This window comes from Leptinotarsa decemlineata, unplaced genomic scaffold, assembly GCF_025532065.1.
Source record: "Leptinotarsa decemlineata unplaced genomic scaffold, Ldec_3_MD MMD2_tig00078422_RagTag_RagTag, whole genome shotgun sequence".
Taxonomy (NCBI): Eukaryota; Metazoa; Arthropoda; class Insecta; order Coleoptera; family Chrysomelidae; genus Leptinotarsa; species Leptinotarsa decemlineata.
Genome location: NW_027412747.1, coordinates 22,381,196 through 22,400,138, shown reverse-complemented (window position 1 = coordinate 22,400,138; position 18,943 = coordinate 22,381,196). Strand labels below are relative to the sequence as shown.

The 18,943-nt window shown below is 34.3% G+C and overlaps 1 protein-coding gene across 1 annotated transcript; it reads right to left on the bottom strand.

The window, feature by feature from the left end:
* Positions 1–970: 970 nt before the first annotated feature.
* On the bottom strand, positions 971–17,518 carry kra (basic leucine zipper and W2 domain-containing protein kra). The gene is made up of 8 exons (XM_023157326.2): positions 17,247–17,518; positions 16,561–16,631; positions 15,475–15,651; positions 15,207–15,367; positions 12,407–12,721; positions 11,165–11,392; positions 4,421–4,747; positions 971–1,320 (listed from the first exon to the last, which is right to left on the bottom strand). The coding sequence occupies exons 2-7, from the start codon at positions 16,619–16,621 to the stop codon at positions 4,421–4,423; spliced, it is 1,269 nt and encodes a 422-aa protein (XP_023013094.1). The 5' UTR covers positions 16,622–16,631; positions 17,247–17,518; the 3' UTR covers positions 971–1,320.
* Between the last annotated feature and the right edge of the window lie 1,425 nt (positions 17,519–18,943).

Here is an 18,943-nt window from a genome sequence, read left to right as displayed (position 1 = left end):
ACAATATTTGAACAGAGTTAGCAATTGCTTTTTCTGAACCACACGGGTTCATCTTGCTGGTACTGCACAATTAGCACTTTTCGCAGGAAGTTGTTATCGCTTGTAATTTAATAAGTTTGAGACGTTAATTCGCATATAACATACATACAGGCTTTGTATATTGTATAATAGACTAACTTACAAAGATACAGGCGTTATTTGAAGAGATATCTTACTTTCGGTTGACAGATCAAAAACACCCTAACCTAACTATAAACAAAGGTAGGTAACTTCATCTACTCTCCGAAAGATGGCAACGCGAAAGTACTAAAAAAATAGTAGTATTTCAATTTATACCTGGAAGATGGCGCAACATGTACCTTTTGGATGCGAATGGTCATTCGATTCTTGGCTAATCTCAACTGTAGAGAACATTTTCGTAATTCATTCAGCTCAGCAACATGCCAATATCATTCTTTTAAGGCCCCAGCAAGGCATTGAAAACAGTTCATAAGACTATCATAACAAAGCAGGGCTTCGCTTTGTTATGATAGTCTGAGTGAGATATAGTCTTCCTACAACATAGGTTCTGGTGTAGGTAGTTATGAATATATAGAGTTTTCATTAAAAAATATTCATTTTGTAGTATGTATACATATCTTCTCGATATAGTCTCCAGATAAATATGTATATATTTTCAATTATTGTATCGTATTGTATATTCAAACTTACTCTTTTTTATACTGTTTTGTATGCATCTTTTTTTCATTTGTATTGTTACTTAATGCCTTTCATTAATTTTGTATTCTTTCAACGTATTTACTAAATGAGGTTTCGAGCCCATGAATAAAGGAATGTGGTTGAATAAAGAACTCACCAACGCTCAACCCTGCATTAATTGGCTCTGCACTTAAAATTTGATGGGTGCAACCTGCTTCCATTGCACACTGAAAAAAATTTAACTCCAAAACACAAACATAAAAATAAAAGATGGGAAATGAGGCTCACTTTATTTAAAATTTTCTCGTATATTAAAAAAATTGACAATAAATCATTAATATATAACATCGAGTTGTGACTTTTATTGGCGACACTTCTTACACGAGTATCATTTTTTCCTATGCACTTACGTTTCAAGTAAAAATTTGAAGAGGTCAGTATTACATGTCCCCGGACAACTATTGCCTGCCGCACACCGAACATAGTAAGGCACCAGAATGTTTATACAATATAATAATTTAAATACATCGGAAAAAATGTTATACCTCATTTTTGTTTGGGTTTTTATACAATGATAGGTGGCACTGATATTTTATGTCCCGAATTGAGGGTCCACATCGTCTGAAATGAAAATACACTGTAAAATATGGGAAGAGATTTGAGAATGAGGAATGTTCCTCAACTTGGGTTATTTTATTACAACAAATGCAAGTTTGAACAAAATTTGAGTTTAATTCGTGAGTTTTTTAAATTCACTTCGAAAAGTATTCAAATTGATGTTTCAAATGTTGGGTTTCAATTTTCAAAGGGATTTGTTTCCAATTCACATTTTGGCAACAGCGCCTATATCAAGTTGAAATAATTTATACGTGCCTAGATATTCTACTTTAAAAAAAGAAAATTATCTTCATAAACCAACAATAAAGGCAAAATTTAAATTATAGTTCAATACCACCTCCACAAGCCACATAAACAACAGTTGTTTTGTTATTTATTTATACAGAGGAAGATAGGTTAGGTGCACAAAATGTCATACATATGTCACAGAATGTCTCGGAACTCGGAACATAAGTAAACAGAACAGCACGCCTCTGAAATATGTCATCTTTGTTTGTCTCAGAAAGGTAACAGATTCATTGTCCTTTATTAGCTATAACCGATGTTGCCAAATGGTGAAATACAAACGAATCCCTTTAAATGTTGAATGCATTATTTCATTCCTCTTTTTTAAGCATTCAAATAATTTTTTAAAGAAAAAGGTGGAAATGATAAGTTTAAAATGCGTTGTTTTAAAGCTCTTTTATGAGAACTAATTGATTTTCGTCAGGAGGAACATTCCCCATTCTCTCAAGCTGCACCTTTCCTGATGGAGCATACATTAAGTCAAAAAATGTATTCCTACACTACTAGTCGATGTACGAGGCGAGTTCAAAAAATAAGGGGAATTGTCTTTCTTCTCAAACATTTATTTATTCAATTTTTTTTGTCTCCTTCAAAGTAGCCCCTCTCAGATGTAATACACTTTACAGTGTAAAACGCCGTCCATTCAAGGGTTTCCTCAATCTTAAGAACGAAAAAAAGTCGCAGGGGGCCAAATCTGGTGAAAACGGTGGCTGATGCATGCTTACGGTGTTGTTTTTGGCCAAAAATCACAAACAAGAAATGACGATTGAGAAGGTGATTTATTTTGATGCAAGAGCCACGAATTGTTCTTCCACAATACTGGACGTTTTCTTCGTATTGCTTTTCGCAAGCCCCGCATAACTCCAAATTAATACTTCTTATTAACAGTATGACTATGTGGCAAGATAATACTTCAAGATAATACTCCTTGCCATGTGGTAAGAACTGCTGATGCACAACGAGACAGTAATGGAAGAAAACAGTGAGCAAAACCATTCTGGCTTGCCAAAACTAAAAATTCTTGCCAAGAGACCAAGCTGCCAATAAGTAATATTAAGACGCATCTACATAATGCGGCAATTTTCCATTGGCAAAACAAACGAGTGAAAAAACGTCTGCATGTGTGTTGGCATTCATTTAGTTTAGTTCACTGATGAACATTTACTGATTGCTTCAGCTGCAGTGATCATACTTGAGCATGAAAGAAAAGATGCACAAACGAAGACTTTGGGTACCAACGAACCTTCAAAGTAGAGCACAACATTAACTCGTGACTTAACGACTTTTTGACGTTTTGTTGCATGTACAAATCTATTTGTGATATGTACCTTTCCTACTTTGTGACTGGGCCATGGTCTGTAGAGTTTGTAAATAAATAAAAATGAAGATTCACTATTGGATTTTAGGGGATGTGGTTTTGGAAACTCTTCACTCATAGGAAGCAGTGATTTTCAATTTATTCTGAATTTGATTGCACAAAATATCAAGTAAGATATATGTCATTCAAAAAGCTATTTCCAAAGAATGCCTAGCAGTTAGCAATATCTAGCAAGCGAAGCAAGAATCCAGTGGTTGAAATTACCCTACTCTACGTTTGTCTTACTTTGAAGGAGACAGACCCTTCGGCGATTTTCATTGCCACATGCCAACGGTCATGTCTACATCGATTCGGCTTTGTCAACCATGGCATAGCGTGGCAGCGCCTTTACCTATAAAGTCGACTCCCCTTGCGTGAAGCAGCCCGCCGTAGTGGGTTAAAGCCGATCTCAAGACCTCCCCCACCACTCTTAACTTCGAAACAACCTTCACCTTCGTCACACAACATAGTCAAAATTTCTATGAGAAGTGTTTTGAGTTTGACATTGAACGACTTTGATCTCCATCCCACGACTTAGCCAAGGTGACTTTGAGGAAGCATATTGAGTTCGGCTTCGAATGACCTTGACATATGTCATACAACACAGTCAAGGTGACGTTGAGATAAGTGTTGAGGGTTTGACTTTGAACGACCGCGTAAAGGTTCTTCAGGAGAAGCTCAAGAAGGGAGTTGATGACGTGACAACCTCAACTCCTTTTTTCACGAATTACACGCGAGTTGGTTGGTATACACAGGGCAATGCTTGGTTGGGGCAGTGTCTTTTTCCCTTCCTTTCCCTCAATCCAGAAAAAATACGGATTGGGTGATCATATCTCCAGGTACTTTCTTTGAAGCTCACATGCAAAAAAACGCTGATTGTATCAGATTTGTGGAAAAATCATTCATGGCTTCTGCACCACCAGAATGCATCTGCTCACGTTCCACTGCTAGTTCGTGAGTTTTTAGTCTAAAACATTTCTGTAATGATGCCCCTGCCTCCATATTCGCCAGACATAACTCCGTGTTACTTTTTTCTATGTCCGACAATAAAGAGAACCTCAACCTTGTAGGGTGGTCGTATCACATAACATAAATGTTCACATAAATGACATTCAAAGAGCTGAAGGCAATCCCAAAGATCCAGTTCGAGAAGTGTCTCGTGGATTGGAAGAAGAACTCGCACAAGTGCCTAACACCTAAAAGGGACTATTTTGAAGGCGACAACAATAATGTAAAAGAATGAATATCTTCTTGAACAGCTCATATTTTGAGAAATGCCCACAAGAAAATTAACCAAGGAGTTCTACTTTTTCAAATCATTTGTTATTCTTGAAGCAATCTTATTACATTCCTCTAAAAAAAACAAAAAAAAACAAAACGATTCTTTCTCAGGAAACACATTTCTAGCATCCGTTCAATGCCAAAGAGACAAGTGAGAGCACCGACAACTCGAAAACTCACCTAATCGCTTTCACCTTCAGAGTCACTCTCTTCCTCTGCGTTCTGCAGCCAGTTGATGAAATCTTTCATCTGTTCGACGAACATCATCTTGCCCTTGACATTGAAATCTTGTTTATACCATTTCAGAATGGACTGTTCCGAAATGACGTCTTTCTTATAAAACAGCATGATGATCTTCTGGAAGGCCTTCATGAAAATCATGTTGGAGTAGCAGTAGTCTTGGACTTTGAGCAGGAGGCTCAGTTCGGACCTGGCGGATTCCGTGAATGCTGCAAACAGGCTCGTGTAGTATTGGAGGTGTCTTACGGCTTGTTCGGTAACAAGTTCCTGAAATTTAAATCAACCATTATTAAAATTGTTGCTACGTTTAATGGATTCCAAACTCATGAGTTGACTATTGTTACAAATCCAACCTTGCCAGATGTAGACTAACATGTCCTCCTGTTTGGATTCCAATTTTTCATTCAATGTGAAAAACCGTAGCTCTATCTTATCTGCACCGCTATGTTTCATTTACAACCCATCACAGAACCCCTCTACTTTTCTTGAAAAGGAAATTATAGACCAATCTCCATCATATCAAACTTTGCAATATATGAGCTCTGTTCTGGATAAGCAACGTCAGATTGACATCATATATTACCGATTTTCCGATAGTATAGATCACTAAATCGGAAACAGTAGGTTTTATTTATTTAGACAGATAGATAGACATATATTTTATTGTCCAAGAAAATACAATCCTATTGACAAAGCTTGTTAAAAAATCTGGTATGTATAATAATAATAATAATAATAATATTTATTCACCATTTGTGATACATAGCGTATATATGGTAGGTCAATGATTATTTACAAAAAAACAGTACGTCACTTATGAATAAAATTATGGAATCAAAGCTTAAATAAAAATTAATATTTGCATATACAAAGGTATAGGTACATTTAGATATATAAAATGCTATTTAAAAAATGAATAAAAAACGTGGCAATTTTGCTTGCCGTAGTCAAATAAATATACATATGTATATATTTACATATATAAATATATTTACAAACATGTACACACATATTGAGAAAAAAAAAAAAGAATCCTCTAAATATTCCTTATGACTGTAGTAACATTTGTCCAGTAATAAATTTTTAACTTTCTTACTGAACAAAGTTGAAGAATTCAACCTCTTTATAGAAAGTGGCAGTCTGTTATAAAAATTTATGGCATTATATAATGGAGATTTTTTGAAATGATCACTCTTATGTGAAGGGACCCTCAGAGCAGTAGCATAGCGAGTATCACGACCGTGAATGCTCAAGTTCGTTATATACAAGTCAAGGTTCCAGTGCACAAAAATGACACAGTTCATTATATAAATTGCGGGTGCAGTCAACAAGCGTTCTCTTTTGAAAACGGGTCTACAACTTTCTTGGTACCCCAGGTTGAATATCAATCTTATCAGTCGTTTTTGAGAGATGAAAACTCTAGAAAATTCCTTTGTGCATCCCCAAGCCATTATGTTGAAACTAATGTGGGAGTATGCATTCGCAAAGTAAACATTTAGTAAACCAAACCTATCTAAACAATGTTTCAACTGTTTGATCGAATAATAAGCGGAATTGAGTTTACTGCACACTTTTGGTATGTGACTTCTCCAGGTGAGATTCTCATCTAAAATAGTTCCAAAAAAATCAACTTCTTTTGATATTTTTATGTCATTCAAAGTGACTAAATTACAACAGAAATCCCTCCTAACAAATGTTTTCATCAGCACTGACTTAGATTTATTTAAAATCAATATGTTACGTTGACACCAACCACTGAATTCGTCAATAACTAAATTGATTTTCATCGATAATTCATTCTCATTTTTTCCAGAAACAGTGATTGTAGTATCGTCAGCGTACATAGTTATGTGACAATCTGATATGAATTCAGGCAAGTCATTGATAAAAGTCAAGAATAACAATGGACCCTGAACAGACCCTTGTAGAACACCTAGTTTCACATCATAAGGAACTGATGTAATTCCATTACATTTAACCACCAAACTACGGTTTTCCATGTACGATTCTATCCAACACAACACATTATTGGAAAAGCCCATTACTAAAACCAGGTTATTATTATCCACTCGTGCATAAATATAGTTCAATAGTTGATAAGATGCAGATTCAATTGATTTACTCTTCCTAAGTATATAGCACTTCACAGAATAAAAGAAAAGAAACAATTCAAAAACAAAAATAGACAGAAACACACTTTGAGCAAAACTAAGTTCACATATCACACATTAAATCACACATAAAATATTTATTTATTTATTTATTTTCAAACAGGTAAAAACCTCATTACATGAAAAGAATTATTCTTATAAAAATGTCAATACAGTCAAAATCATAAATAGAATTCTAATATTTATATGTGAATACAGTTACATTGTATCTACGAGTAGTTACTACATAAAGCCGAATGGAAGGAAGAAACATAGTTATTCTAAACTTGAAAAGTATTTTTTTACACCACTATAAACTTGTTTGGGAGGGAGAACAAAGTTGATATCTAACATTAACAGGAAGTTGTTTGTTATTTTGATCATTGTCTGATTCCTATTTTTTATTCAAAGCTGAAATATGTTGATCAAATTTTAATTTGTTATCCATAGAGATTCCCAGGAATTTGGATTGGTTTTGATGCTCAAGAATTTGTCCAAGTATAAATTGTTGATATTACAGCTGAAGGTGAGTAGGTTTGTTTTTTTAACATTAACACACAAGTAGTTTGTGTCACACCATTTTTTCACAACTTCTAAATCACTAGAGATAATTTCTTTCATAATAGAAGTATTTTACCTTGCCAAAGGAGCGTGGTGTCATCCTCAAAGATGGTAAAAATTCCTTGAATTGAGAGACTAACCAGGTCATTTACATATATAAGGAAAAGAATCGGGCACAGTACTGATCCTTGTGGAACGCCCCATTAGATATTCTTAGTGTGTAATAGTTTTTCGTTTGATCTTACTAACTGTTTTCAATCACTTAGGTTAGACTTGAAACAGTCATTACACACTCCTCTAAAGCCATAGTAGTTCAACTTTCGCAAAATAAGTTCATGATTTACACAATCAAAAGCTTTGGAGAAATCGAAGAATACTGCAGCTACGACCTCGCCATTGTTGAGATGTGTAGACATGCTCAATAAAGGAAAAGATTGCATCATTTATGCCTTTTGCCTTCTGAAAGTTAAATTGACATTGATTTATTCACATTGCCTATTCTTAGATATTAATTAACAGTAGGTTTTAGTCAACGTTTCTTATTTTTCAATCCTACATGTCCAATAGGACTCAGACAGTAATGTATAAAGCTTAAACCACACCTCCGGAGTGCCTCAGGGATCAAATTTAGAGCCGTTACTAAATTGTCAAAATTACAATCAATGGATTATTTTTGGTGGGGCAGTTTGATAAGAAATTATTCAAATCACCGCAATAATGTTGCTAAACGTCAAAAAATGTCCCACACTGTCAGAAATGATCTTTGCCCATTTTGATCACATTATTTAGACTATAATTTTTCTGAACATTGTTAATAACGTTGTTTTCAGAGGCCCCTTTCTTCTAGTTTGTAACTGAAAGTTACTTCTTTGCATGATCTACACATCTTTGGAAGATCTCCACATTTTTTTGTATAAAGAGTGTCACACTTTACGATAACATTCAGTAGACGATAAACAACTGAATGCCAGTACTAGCGTTGTTTAATTTGATCCAGTCAGCAAAAGTGTTAATTATTGAAAAATAAACACCGATTTGCCATTGGAAAATGTAGTTTTATCATGAGTGGAATATTTCTAATTAGTTATTCTAATGTTTAAGTAACGATTATATGCTGTCATTCAAAAAATTAAGTGAATGTCCCACGATTTGAACAGAAATTGTTAAGTTTTCAGGTCTGTTTTTTTTTTTGCTTTTACGTAACCAAAATTTATTTATTTATTTATATACACAGGTAAGCCCAATTCAGATATAAGTAGTACAGTGCTATTTAGTACTTTATACAATACAGTGGATTAAAAGCAAGTTATAACAATAATACAATTCCGAAGTAAGATAGCAAATAAATTATTAAGAAAAAATTAAAATGTATAACAAAATGAACTAATATAATTCGTACAGGCAAGTAACACTAGACACAATACAACAACACAAGCAGAGAGTATTAGATGGTTAAGTGAAGAATATGGTTTTTAAAGCAGGATACTGATATATTAAAGCTTTGAAGGTTGTTTAAAGAGTTGGCCAATCTGAGAGTTTTACCCTCTCATATGTATGTTGACTATAAATGTTATAAATTTGTATTGTAATATATTTATTATGTTTTACACCCCATTTGTATGTTAGACGGTAAATGTTTTTAAATTTGTATTGTTTTATATTTAATATGTTTTACACTCCATTTTTTTAATTTGTATTGTATTATGTTTATTGTGTTTTACACACTATGGACGTCTTCCTTGTTATGTTATAAATTTGTATTGTAATATATTTATTATGTTTTACACCCCATTTGTATGTTAGACGGTAAATGTTTTTAAATTTGTATTGTTTTATATTTAATATGTTTTACACTCCATTTTTTTAATTTGTATTGTATTATGTTTATTGTGTTTTACACACTATGGACGTCTTCCTTGTTACTGTGTACTATTTTGTGAAAGAAATTTTATACTTTTTAACGAGAGAAGTTAATAAATATTATTATTATTATTATTATATTATATTATATATAATATTATATATTAATATTATTATTTTAATCTTATTTTAATTTTAATTTAATTTTATCTTACAATTTTAATTTTTTAAGACAATTTTATTTATACATAAAAACTTAATTTATACATATTTATAAGATACTCTCTCCCTCATCTATGATCTGAACTTAGTATTATTTACATTGTAACTTAGTGTTTAATAAGTACCTGCCAATGGAAAAAAGCTTATTCCCTATTTCATATATTGCATCTATCGTATGGTAACACGCATTAGAGTTACAAAGTGTTTGTCAACAAGATGTTAGTTCTTAAGACATTAAACGATATTTATTATTATTATTATTAATGAAGCCGTTATATGGATAATTAAATCTGTGAAAAGAAACGTAAAACGTTTGCACCTGTCTAGTTGAACGACTGGGGACATGTAAAGATAATTTGGAGAGACTGATACTCAGTCCGTTGATAATTTTGAATAGAAGTATTAAATCTCTATTTTTTCTGCGAGCTTCAAGAAAAGGTATGTTCAAAATGCATTCCAATGCAGTATAGTCATAATATACACGCATCTTGAAGGCAATATATCGCAGGAGATTGTGCTGTGCAGCCTCGAGTTTCTTTTTTTTGTAACGAAGTGAGGGGACCAACTTTGGAACAATAATCGAGATGAGATCTAACCAGGGAAAAATAAAGAAAATCAATAGCAGTGATGTTGGTGAAATCACGAGTGGTTCTCTTTATAAAGCCAAGCATCTTCATAGATTTTTGAATTACAGCGGTAATGTATGATTTATAGCTAAGTGTGGAGTCTAGGATCACACCTAGATCTTTGGTTTCAGTAGCAGAATGTAAGGTCCGATTATTTATACTATATTCAAAAATGATTGGGTGATGTGTTTGATGAAAGCGAAGAATTTGGTATTTGGATGCATTCAAACACATACCATTTTGCGAACACCAGTTGGATAGTTTTGTAGACACAATGTATCAGCTTCACTTTTAATTATTTTGAAACATTTTAAATCGCCGGCAAATAGCAAAGCTTCGCTTTCATGGAAACAGCTGATTAGATCGTTGATAAAAAGGTTAAACAACAGTGGTCCCAAATGTGAACCTTGTGGAACACTCGATGTAACTGCGATGGTATGAGAATAATATTGATTAACTCTAACAATTTATGTTCTTTCCGTAAGATAGCTCTTGAGCCACTGCAATATTTGCCCATCAACACCATATAAATAAAGTTTATGGATCAATAGCTCATGATTACCTGTGTCAGTGTACACAGAGTCACGTGCAATGGAAAGTGGATCCTCTACGACAACAGGAGACTTTCAAGACAGTGGTTGGATACCGATGAGCCACCCAGACACTTCCCAAGACGAAAACCCACCAAAAAAAGACCATGGTTACTGTATGACGACCAGCAGCTAGTGTGATTCACTCTAACTTTCTCATCACAGCAGAGTTCTACTGTGAGAAATTTCTGCCTTACCCATCATACTCCCCAGACCTTTCGCCTACCGATTACAAACGTTTCATTCAAGAACTTTGGACTAGTTTCTCATGGATAGAATCTTCGCCAATCGGGACTAGGCCAAAACTGCATTGGTCGGCTTCATCGAATCGCGAGCACACAACTTTTATGCTCTTGGAACTAATCGATTTGTTGTGTTGGCAAGAGTGCACTGATTCAAATGGCGCTTATACGTAGGGATCGAAGTAAAATCCAATTGGATCATTAGGGTCTCCATTGAAAAGTAACCAAAGTTTTGGTTTTCTGTTTCATGTTTTGTCTCACTCAGTATGCATTTATACATTTGTTTCTTAAGTGAAAATTAAAGATTTATTATCATTTTGAAAGTAAAAAAAGGAATAGTACAACAAAAAAATCTTACAATAACTTTGTCAGAATAAGTTGCGATACAAAGTCACATTACTGAAAAGGACATACATATAATTACTCTACTAACCTCTTTCTTGGACCATTCGGGAATGTCCATGATAGTTGCCCAAATGATGCAAGCAGTCTCGTGCTCCTGTATGTTTTCTCTCAAGGCTATCTCCTTGATTTCGTTAATTATATCACGTTGCGGTTTATTCTCGCCAAGGCTGTCTGCAAGCAACACCTGCAGCTCCTTCTTGGCTAACTGCTGGTGCTGGTCGTTGTACAATTTGAGTATTTCATCTAAGCCATTATCCTTGAAGAAAATTCATAATGAACAATTTGTGACAAACACAAGATTTCATTAAATATCTCTCGTCAAACATGATCACTAAAACCAAATTTAATACTTCAAAGACAGTATGCAGCAAGAAAAATAATTACAATTATGAAATAATGAAAAATGCCTTGCGGGGGATGAAGTAGAGTTCGGAAACCATCAAGGAGACCAAAAACTATAGTCAAAATTGTTCTGTAATGGTTTCAGGAGACTTTCATATCAGCGGATTGAGTCTTACTCATTAAATATAAATTGAATTGTCAACTCCACGGTATCTTCCTCACTGGAGACAATTTGATCTGGCCCCCCACTAGGGTCTGCAGTCCAGTTCATTTTTTTGTGTATCAATAATTTGAAAAGTATACATAATAATAATGAGTGCTTGCGGCGCCATCTAGTGAGGAAAAGTGGAGTTCAATAATTTGACACGAATTCAGTGTTGCCAACAGTGGAACATAAAAAAAGATGGTCACCGCTAAGTTCCTATCAAATATGGTAAAATGTTTTCGTAACCTAGAAAGTATAATTAGTCATCACATTGTGGTATCCAAAGTTATTGTTCAATTTTCAAATATAAAGTAAGGAATTGTTAGACTTTGGAGGAGTTTTACAATAAGAAAATCTCAGTGTCCCTTTTATAATACAAAAATTAAAAAATATTGCAAAGATCATGGTATGTAGGCTTCCATGGCAGCTGACTAACCATTGTCCGATGTTTCAAAATGTATTTGCCGTGGTCTGCAGGTTTTTATACCTGATGTTTCGTCTGCTGCTGATGCCTGCCACAACGAAACGTCGAGTTTGAAGACCTGTAGACCACAGCTAATAAACCCGGAAATATCTCAGACAACTCAGGCAAAGGGCTTAACCATGTAATATATATTTAATATAGTTGTATTTTCGTTTATATAAGTCATTTTATACTGTTTATTCGACTAATCATGTGTACAGTTATATTAAATGAATCTGTTGTATTGATGATGTTCTTACCTGAAAGGCGTTGCGAAAATACAATTGCGACTGTTTAGTGTCGGGTATAAAACTTGTCAAGTGAGACTCGATATTGGATTTCTTGATGGCGGAGTGAAGAGAATTCACACCTTTTTCCTGCCGCCACGCCTTGAACATGTCAATGAGAAAGTCCAGCGCGAGGTGGTCTTTGACCAAATGAGAATTGTTTAGGACAAGGACGGCGTTGAACGGAATGCTACCGTTAGCTATCCAAATATACACCATGACAGACAACTTTTTCCTATCGGATGGTTGAAAATACTTGACAAACATCAAGATTTTCTTGATTTCATCCTGAAAAATTGTTGAATTATATAGTTAGCACAAAGTTAGAAAAAAAATGCAAACACACATGCATCATCAATGATATACACGATAAAAAACATACTTTCATTATCATCCTTTTCTTATGCAAATGAAAAAGGAAGACAAAACTGTTACAGTTTGCATTAAATGACAGAGGGAGGGCGAGAAAAGAGGGTAAATGAGGAAAGGAGAGAGAAAAAGGAAAAAGGGGAAGGGAGAGAGATAAAGAAAGAAGGGGGAGAGAGAGAATGGAAGAAGGGATAGAGAGGAGTATAGAAAAAAGAGGGGGTGGGAAAAAAAAGATGGTGGGAAAAAAAAGATGGTGGGAGAAAAAAAGATTAGGGGAGAAAAGGCGACAGGAGAGATAGAAAGGGGGGGAGAAAAAAAGAAGGAGAAAGATTAAAGAAAGATAGGGAGAGAGGGATAGTAAGAAAGAAGGGAAGATAGGAAGGGAGAGTAAAAAATAAAGGGAGGGGAAGAAAAATAAAGGTGAGAGAAAGAAGGGGAGTGGGGTAGAAGAAAATAAGAGGAGAGAGGGAGGGAGAAAAGAAATAAAGGGAGGGGTGAAAATAAATGGGTGATAAAGAAGTTGAGAGAGACGTAGAAACAAGAGTAGAGTAGGAATGTGATAGAGACGAAGAAAGAAGGGGATAGAAACCAAGGGGAGGGAGGGAGGGAGAGGGAGAGAGGGGGGAGATAGAGAGGGGGGAGAGAGAAAGAGGGGAGAGAGAAAGAAAGAGGGGAGAGAGAGAAAGAAAGAGGGGGAGAGAGAAAGAAAGAGGGGGAGAGAGAAAGAAAGAGGGGGAGAGAGAAAGAAAGAGGGGGAGAGAGAAAGAAAGAGGGGGAGAGAGAAAGAAAGAGGGGGAGAGAGAAAGAAGGAGGAGAGAGAAAGAAGGAGGAGAGAGAAAAAGGGGGAGAGAGAGAGAAAAAGGGGGAGAGAGAAAGAAAGAAGGGGAGAGAGAAAGAAAGAAGGGGAGAGAGAAAGAAAGAATGGGGAGAGAGAAAGAAAAAAGGGGGAGAGAGAAAAAAGAAGGGGGAGAGAGAAAAAAGAAGGGGGAGAGAGAAAAAAAGAATGGGGGGGGGGAGATAAAGAATGAAGGGAAGAGATAGTTTCACATATCAAACGATCTAAAATTATGTCCGACATAAAGGGAGAGAAACAAAGGAGAGAGAAAGAAAGAAGAGGGGAAGAATGGAAAGAAAGGGGGGAGAAAGAAATAGAGGGGCGACAAAGAAAGAAGGGGAGAAAGAGAGAGAAAGAAGGGGAGAGAGAGAGAAAGAAGAGGCGGAGAGCCTGGGAGGGAGAAGAAGAAAAGGGATAGGGGAAAACTAGGAAGGGTGATATATGGAAAAGAGAAAAATTCAGAGGGGGGGGTAGAGAATAGGGGAGAGATAGGGGATACAAAAAATATAGGAATATGAATAGATAGAAGGAGACAAAGTCTTAAGAAGGGAGATAGAGAGAAAATGGAAGGAGAAGGAAGAGAGAAGGAGATGTTGAAGACAGAAGGGGAGGAAGGAGTCTGTTAGAGAGAAACACAGAGGGAAATAAAAAGCGAGGGGGAGAGAAACTCAAAGTAGAAGGAGATAAGTTGAAAGAAGAGGGGAAGTAAGGAGAGGGGAGAAAGGAGAAGCAGAGGTAAATAACTATACAAAGGTATGTCATCAACAATTACTTAGACTTTGAAACCAACTGATGTCATAATACTTTTATTGTTTGACAGTTTACATGCTGCTTATTGAAAAGTTACTACAGTTTCAATTACTTCACACTGAACAAATATCAATTGCAAAATATCCGAGTTAGAAAATGGCACATAAAATGTAATGTATTTACATGGTCAACATGGCATTACATATTTTTTAGTGGATTTCAAGATACATAGAAAATCAACTTTAATAGTCTTTCACAATATACTCATTTTGAATGTTTTGAGTATCAAGTAAAAAAAAGTTATTTTCATGTACCTAATTCAGTGTTTAGATTTTGAAAGTATTTGTTTCAGAATGACTATCTTCCAGTTTGCATGTCAAAGAAAGATGTATATATGATCTCCACATCTTAAAAAGCTTACATTGGATTTTTTTCATTTCTTTGAAAGTTTCCCACATTCCAAGTTTAATGATGAAGTACAAAACCAAAAGGCTTCATTTTCCAAAAGAAATATTGTACAAAAGACAGTTTTGGAACTATTTGTGGAGATGAAATCGTGAGGTGTAGTTTATGAAATTACTACGGATCTTCATCAAGTAAAGGTCGAATCAATCAGAAAAATATTTTTGTCAATTTTCAACACTGAGATGAACCTCCCAATTAAAATCTCAAAAGTATCCACACATTTGATATAGTGCAAAACAAAGTTAATAGTTCAGACAATATCAACAAAAAAGGTAGTAAAGTAGTTTATCCAGAAACTCATATTTGATAGTATTTTTTTTAATCAAAACTGATAAAACTAAATTCTTCACTTACCTGAAATATTTTTTCCAAATATTTGTAGCGACGCATAAGTTTGATAAAAACTTGTTCCCAGTTCTTCATTATTTCCATGTTGATTTCATCTGGAGTATTGAATATGCAGGCCTCTGACCTGTATGGTCCATCACCTTCTTGTGACAGTGTACCTCCTGGAACTGAACACAGAATAAAAGATAATTTCCCTCTCAAAAAAGGTCCAACATATTTCCGGTTATTTATTTCATAATTTTTGAAAACGCGGAACACATAAAAACACACTTACCCAGAATGCCTCCAGCAATGAGAATATCAAAGAGGGCTTCGCCATATCGACGATAATCTAGTTTGTTTCCGGCGTTGTCCAAATATCGAGATATTGCTTCAAAATCGTTAGAACATTTATCGAGTCCAGAGATTATTGCATCCCTAAACCCTACTGGATCATACCTCTCTTTTTCATCTGGAACAAACATTCAATGTGCAAAGGCAAAAATGAAAAGAAAGAAAACGACAGATTAGAGGAGAAGCAGCATTTGTAAATACTGGGGAAAACTTCACTATTACAAACATCCTTACATTATTGAGGGATTTGTGACAATTTTAGAAAACTAAGATTTTCAATATTTTCCTCAAGATATTACCATTAGCATAGTATTTTACCAAAACATTTTAAATTATTTTCAATTACTTCATACCTTTGAAATGTCATGACAGTTCTTCATTACTGACGTGTTTCTCATACAAATGTTTTTAGTATTGATCATACATGTTTACATATACTCTATGGAAATAAATCATCCACTTGACCAAATCAGTTAAAGGAATTCCCAATACGCAAACATTTACTAACAAACATTGACTTTGTTGTTTGATTTTATATAAAGGAATGTGATGAGAGTTCAAGAGCAGTTTAGGAAACAATAGTTCTGCATAAAATATCTGTTGTATCTCAATGAAAATTTCATAGTTTAAGTTGAATTTGAAATGAAAGTGGATGCTGCATAAATCCACCTTGAATCTATTTTCTATCACACATTGAGTAATAATTCTTCAAACTTTTAAAAATGCAAAGACTATTGTAAGTTTGTCAGGTAAGAACATGAAAAAAAATTGTATAGTATTTCATCGATTTATTTACCAAAAAACTGAAAAGCTAAAGCGCTCACCTATTATTTTATAATGAGCTGTCAATTGGGAATGCACAGATGCTTTCGTTAATAATTCATACTGTTACTTGTTACTACCTAAATGTGCACAAATTCACTTCAACTATAGGGTTGCAATTTGTACCAGGAACCAAAAGATAATTTCTCCAAGAAAAAGTGCTGCTAATAAAAAATTTTGAGACAAAAAAATAAGAAACACTCACCTCTTTTTCTGGTCTTGATGCGTTGACCTGATAGGACTGGTTTTTCTACTTTCTGACTCATACAAAAATTTCTAAAAACAAAGGAAATGGCAGTTTTTAGTGGGATAATACACACATATGATTGGGAAAACTTTGATAGAATATTTTCCCTGCAATTGCTATCAATATATAAATCCTTATGGAAATACTGCTTTCTCTCAAAGCAGGCTACAGAGAAAGCCACGTTTTCTGTATTCAATACAGTAGTTATTATTATTAGAGTCTCGGGTTCACATAAAATTGACACTATTAATTCGAACAAAGAAAATATTTCTGGACAGCTTCGTGGAAAAGTGATTCATGAATTCACAAAAAATAACGGGTATCAAATCATAAGACAAGAAAGGTCATCGACATACACCTATGGGCTTTATATCAAAAGGTTAACAGAATTATAAATATTCCCCAATATATATTTTCATGTTTTTCCAACATCAAGTAGTGACAAAAACCTACTCGTTCTTCCCCTGGGGAAGAAATTATAAAAACCGAAATATCACCACCATTACACAAATGGAAGTTCTGCTAATAAAACGGATAAAAATATATATTCATCAAGTCGCTAACAACAAATATTTATACCAGAACACAAAACTATATAGTAAATTTTGAAAGCATTCCAAATTAATACAAAAATTTGAACTTACGTATAAACTGTTTTGAAAAAAGCACCCACACGAGCAAAAGAAACAATCTCGCCAAATGAATCTGGTGCTTGCTACGCTGATTCACGAAGAAACGGGAAATGGCAGAACCCAGAACCGGAATCAATATACTGTATAACGCGGGAAATTTCAAATATGAATTTCTGGAATATAATTTATTCCTGAGAAGACCACTCTAAAGATTTCACAACAAAGAAAATTCCTCGAAATTATTCTCTTTGAAAGTTGTATTAACGCGTGTTACTAAAAATAGAAACAAAATGAAAACGTCACTGAAATTCTGACAGTTACTGGGATTTAAATGATTAGCACAATGATTATTATATATGATAAAATTGTGCGGAAAAAATACATGGAAAGTGTGTTCATAATTTCAATTCAATAAACTGACACAATATTGAAAATAACTCGAATATTGCTCAAGCACTCGTGAATAATCTCAATATCCCAAGAAAATGTTCAAAGTATATATGAAAGAAAAAATAATATATTGGTTTGAATTCAATGCAGCAATAAACCACTAGACCTGGGCAAGACCTATTCAAATTTTAAAATGACAAATGTTTTGTCGGTTCTGTTTTTAAAGAAATTGTATTCTTCAAAACCTGTTTCTTATAAGAGCCGGTAAGAGATTGAAGACTTTTTTTGAAATTTCATTTGTTAATGAAAAAGCCTATGACAACTTGCCTATCACAAAACTGTTACTACTATTTTTGATTGAAATAATTTTGAGCACTTTTGTCATCACCTTCCCTCTATTGATAACCAACAAAATTTAGTCTCAAATGTTACTTTCTTATATGGAGAATATGCCTAGGTAGGCTTGCCTATTTATTTCCGGTCATAGATAGGTCCCCGGCAAGGAGGTCTGAACACGTAAATCAATATAGGTATCTACACCGAGCTGTTAACCAATCGAAATTGGTGTCAAAATAAAGAAAATTCAATAACAAAAAATAAGTAAAAAATTGTTCATAGAAAAGTATTGCCATCCATTGAAGTTTTAAAATCGAAGCGATTCAATACATGCGAGATAGAGAGCGTTAGAGCGTCTGAAGTCCGTGCGATAGAAGAGGATACAACATAGCAGCTGTGTCAGACGTCATCGTTGGATGTACCTGAGTGCGCATGTTTTTACATGCCATTGATCAGGGTTCCCAACTGGGGGGTTTTCCCCCAAATTTAAGGGAGGAAAAGTGGGATGTGATTTTTTAGAGGTGTTATATTTTTAGGGATTTTCATAACTTCAATTTTTTTTGTTTGATTCACGCTACAACAGAATGGTAGAACCTGTACAACATTTCACCTGTAAAAATGTTAAAATTATTTAATGTTAACATGTATGACTCTAAAAAGTTAGAATCTGAAGAAAATGATTTGTTGCTTGGAGTTTTTGATGATTTATGAATACAGAATATGAAAAATGTTGCCGAATGATATTATTTCATTTGATCTATCCATTATTTTTTACACTTTACTCTGTCGTTTCTATGCTGCTTGATTCGTGTTTCAGTTTCAACTTTTCGTTGCATCTCAATCGACATAATCTTTGGGATGGACTTATATTGTGAATACTATTCATGTCGTTTCTTTGGATTGAGTAATTTTGATTATTCAACCGATTCCGGTTCGTCATCAAGAAAACATCTTTTATAAAATGTCCTCGTGAAAATGACAGG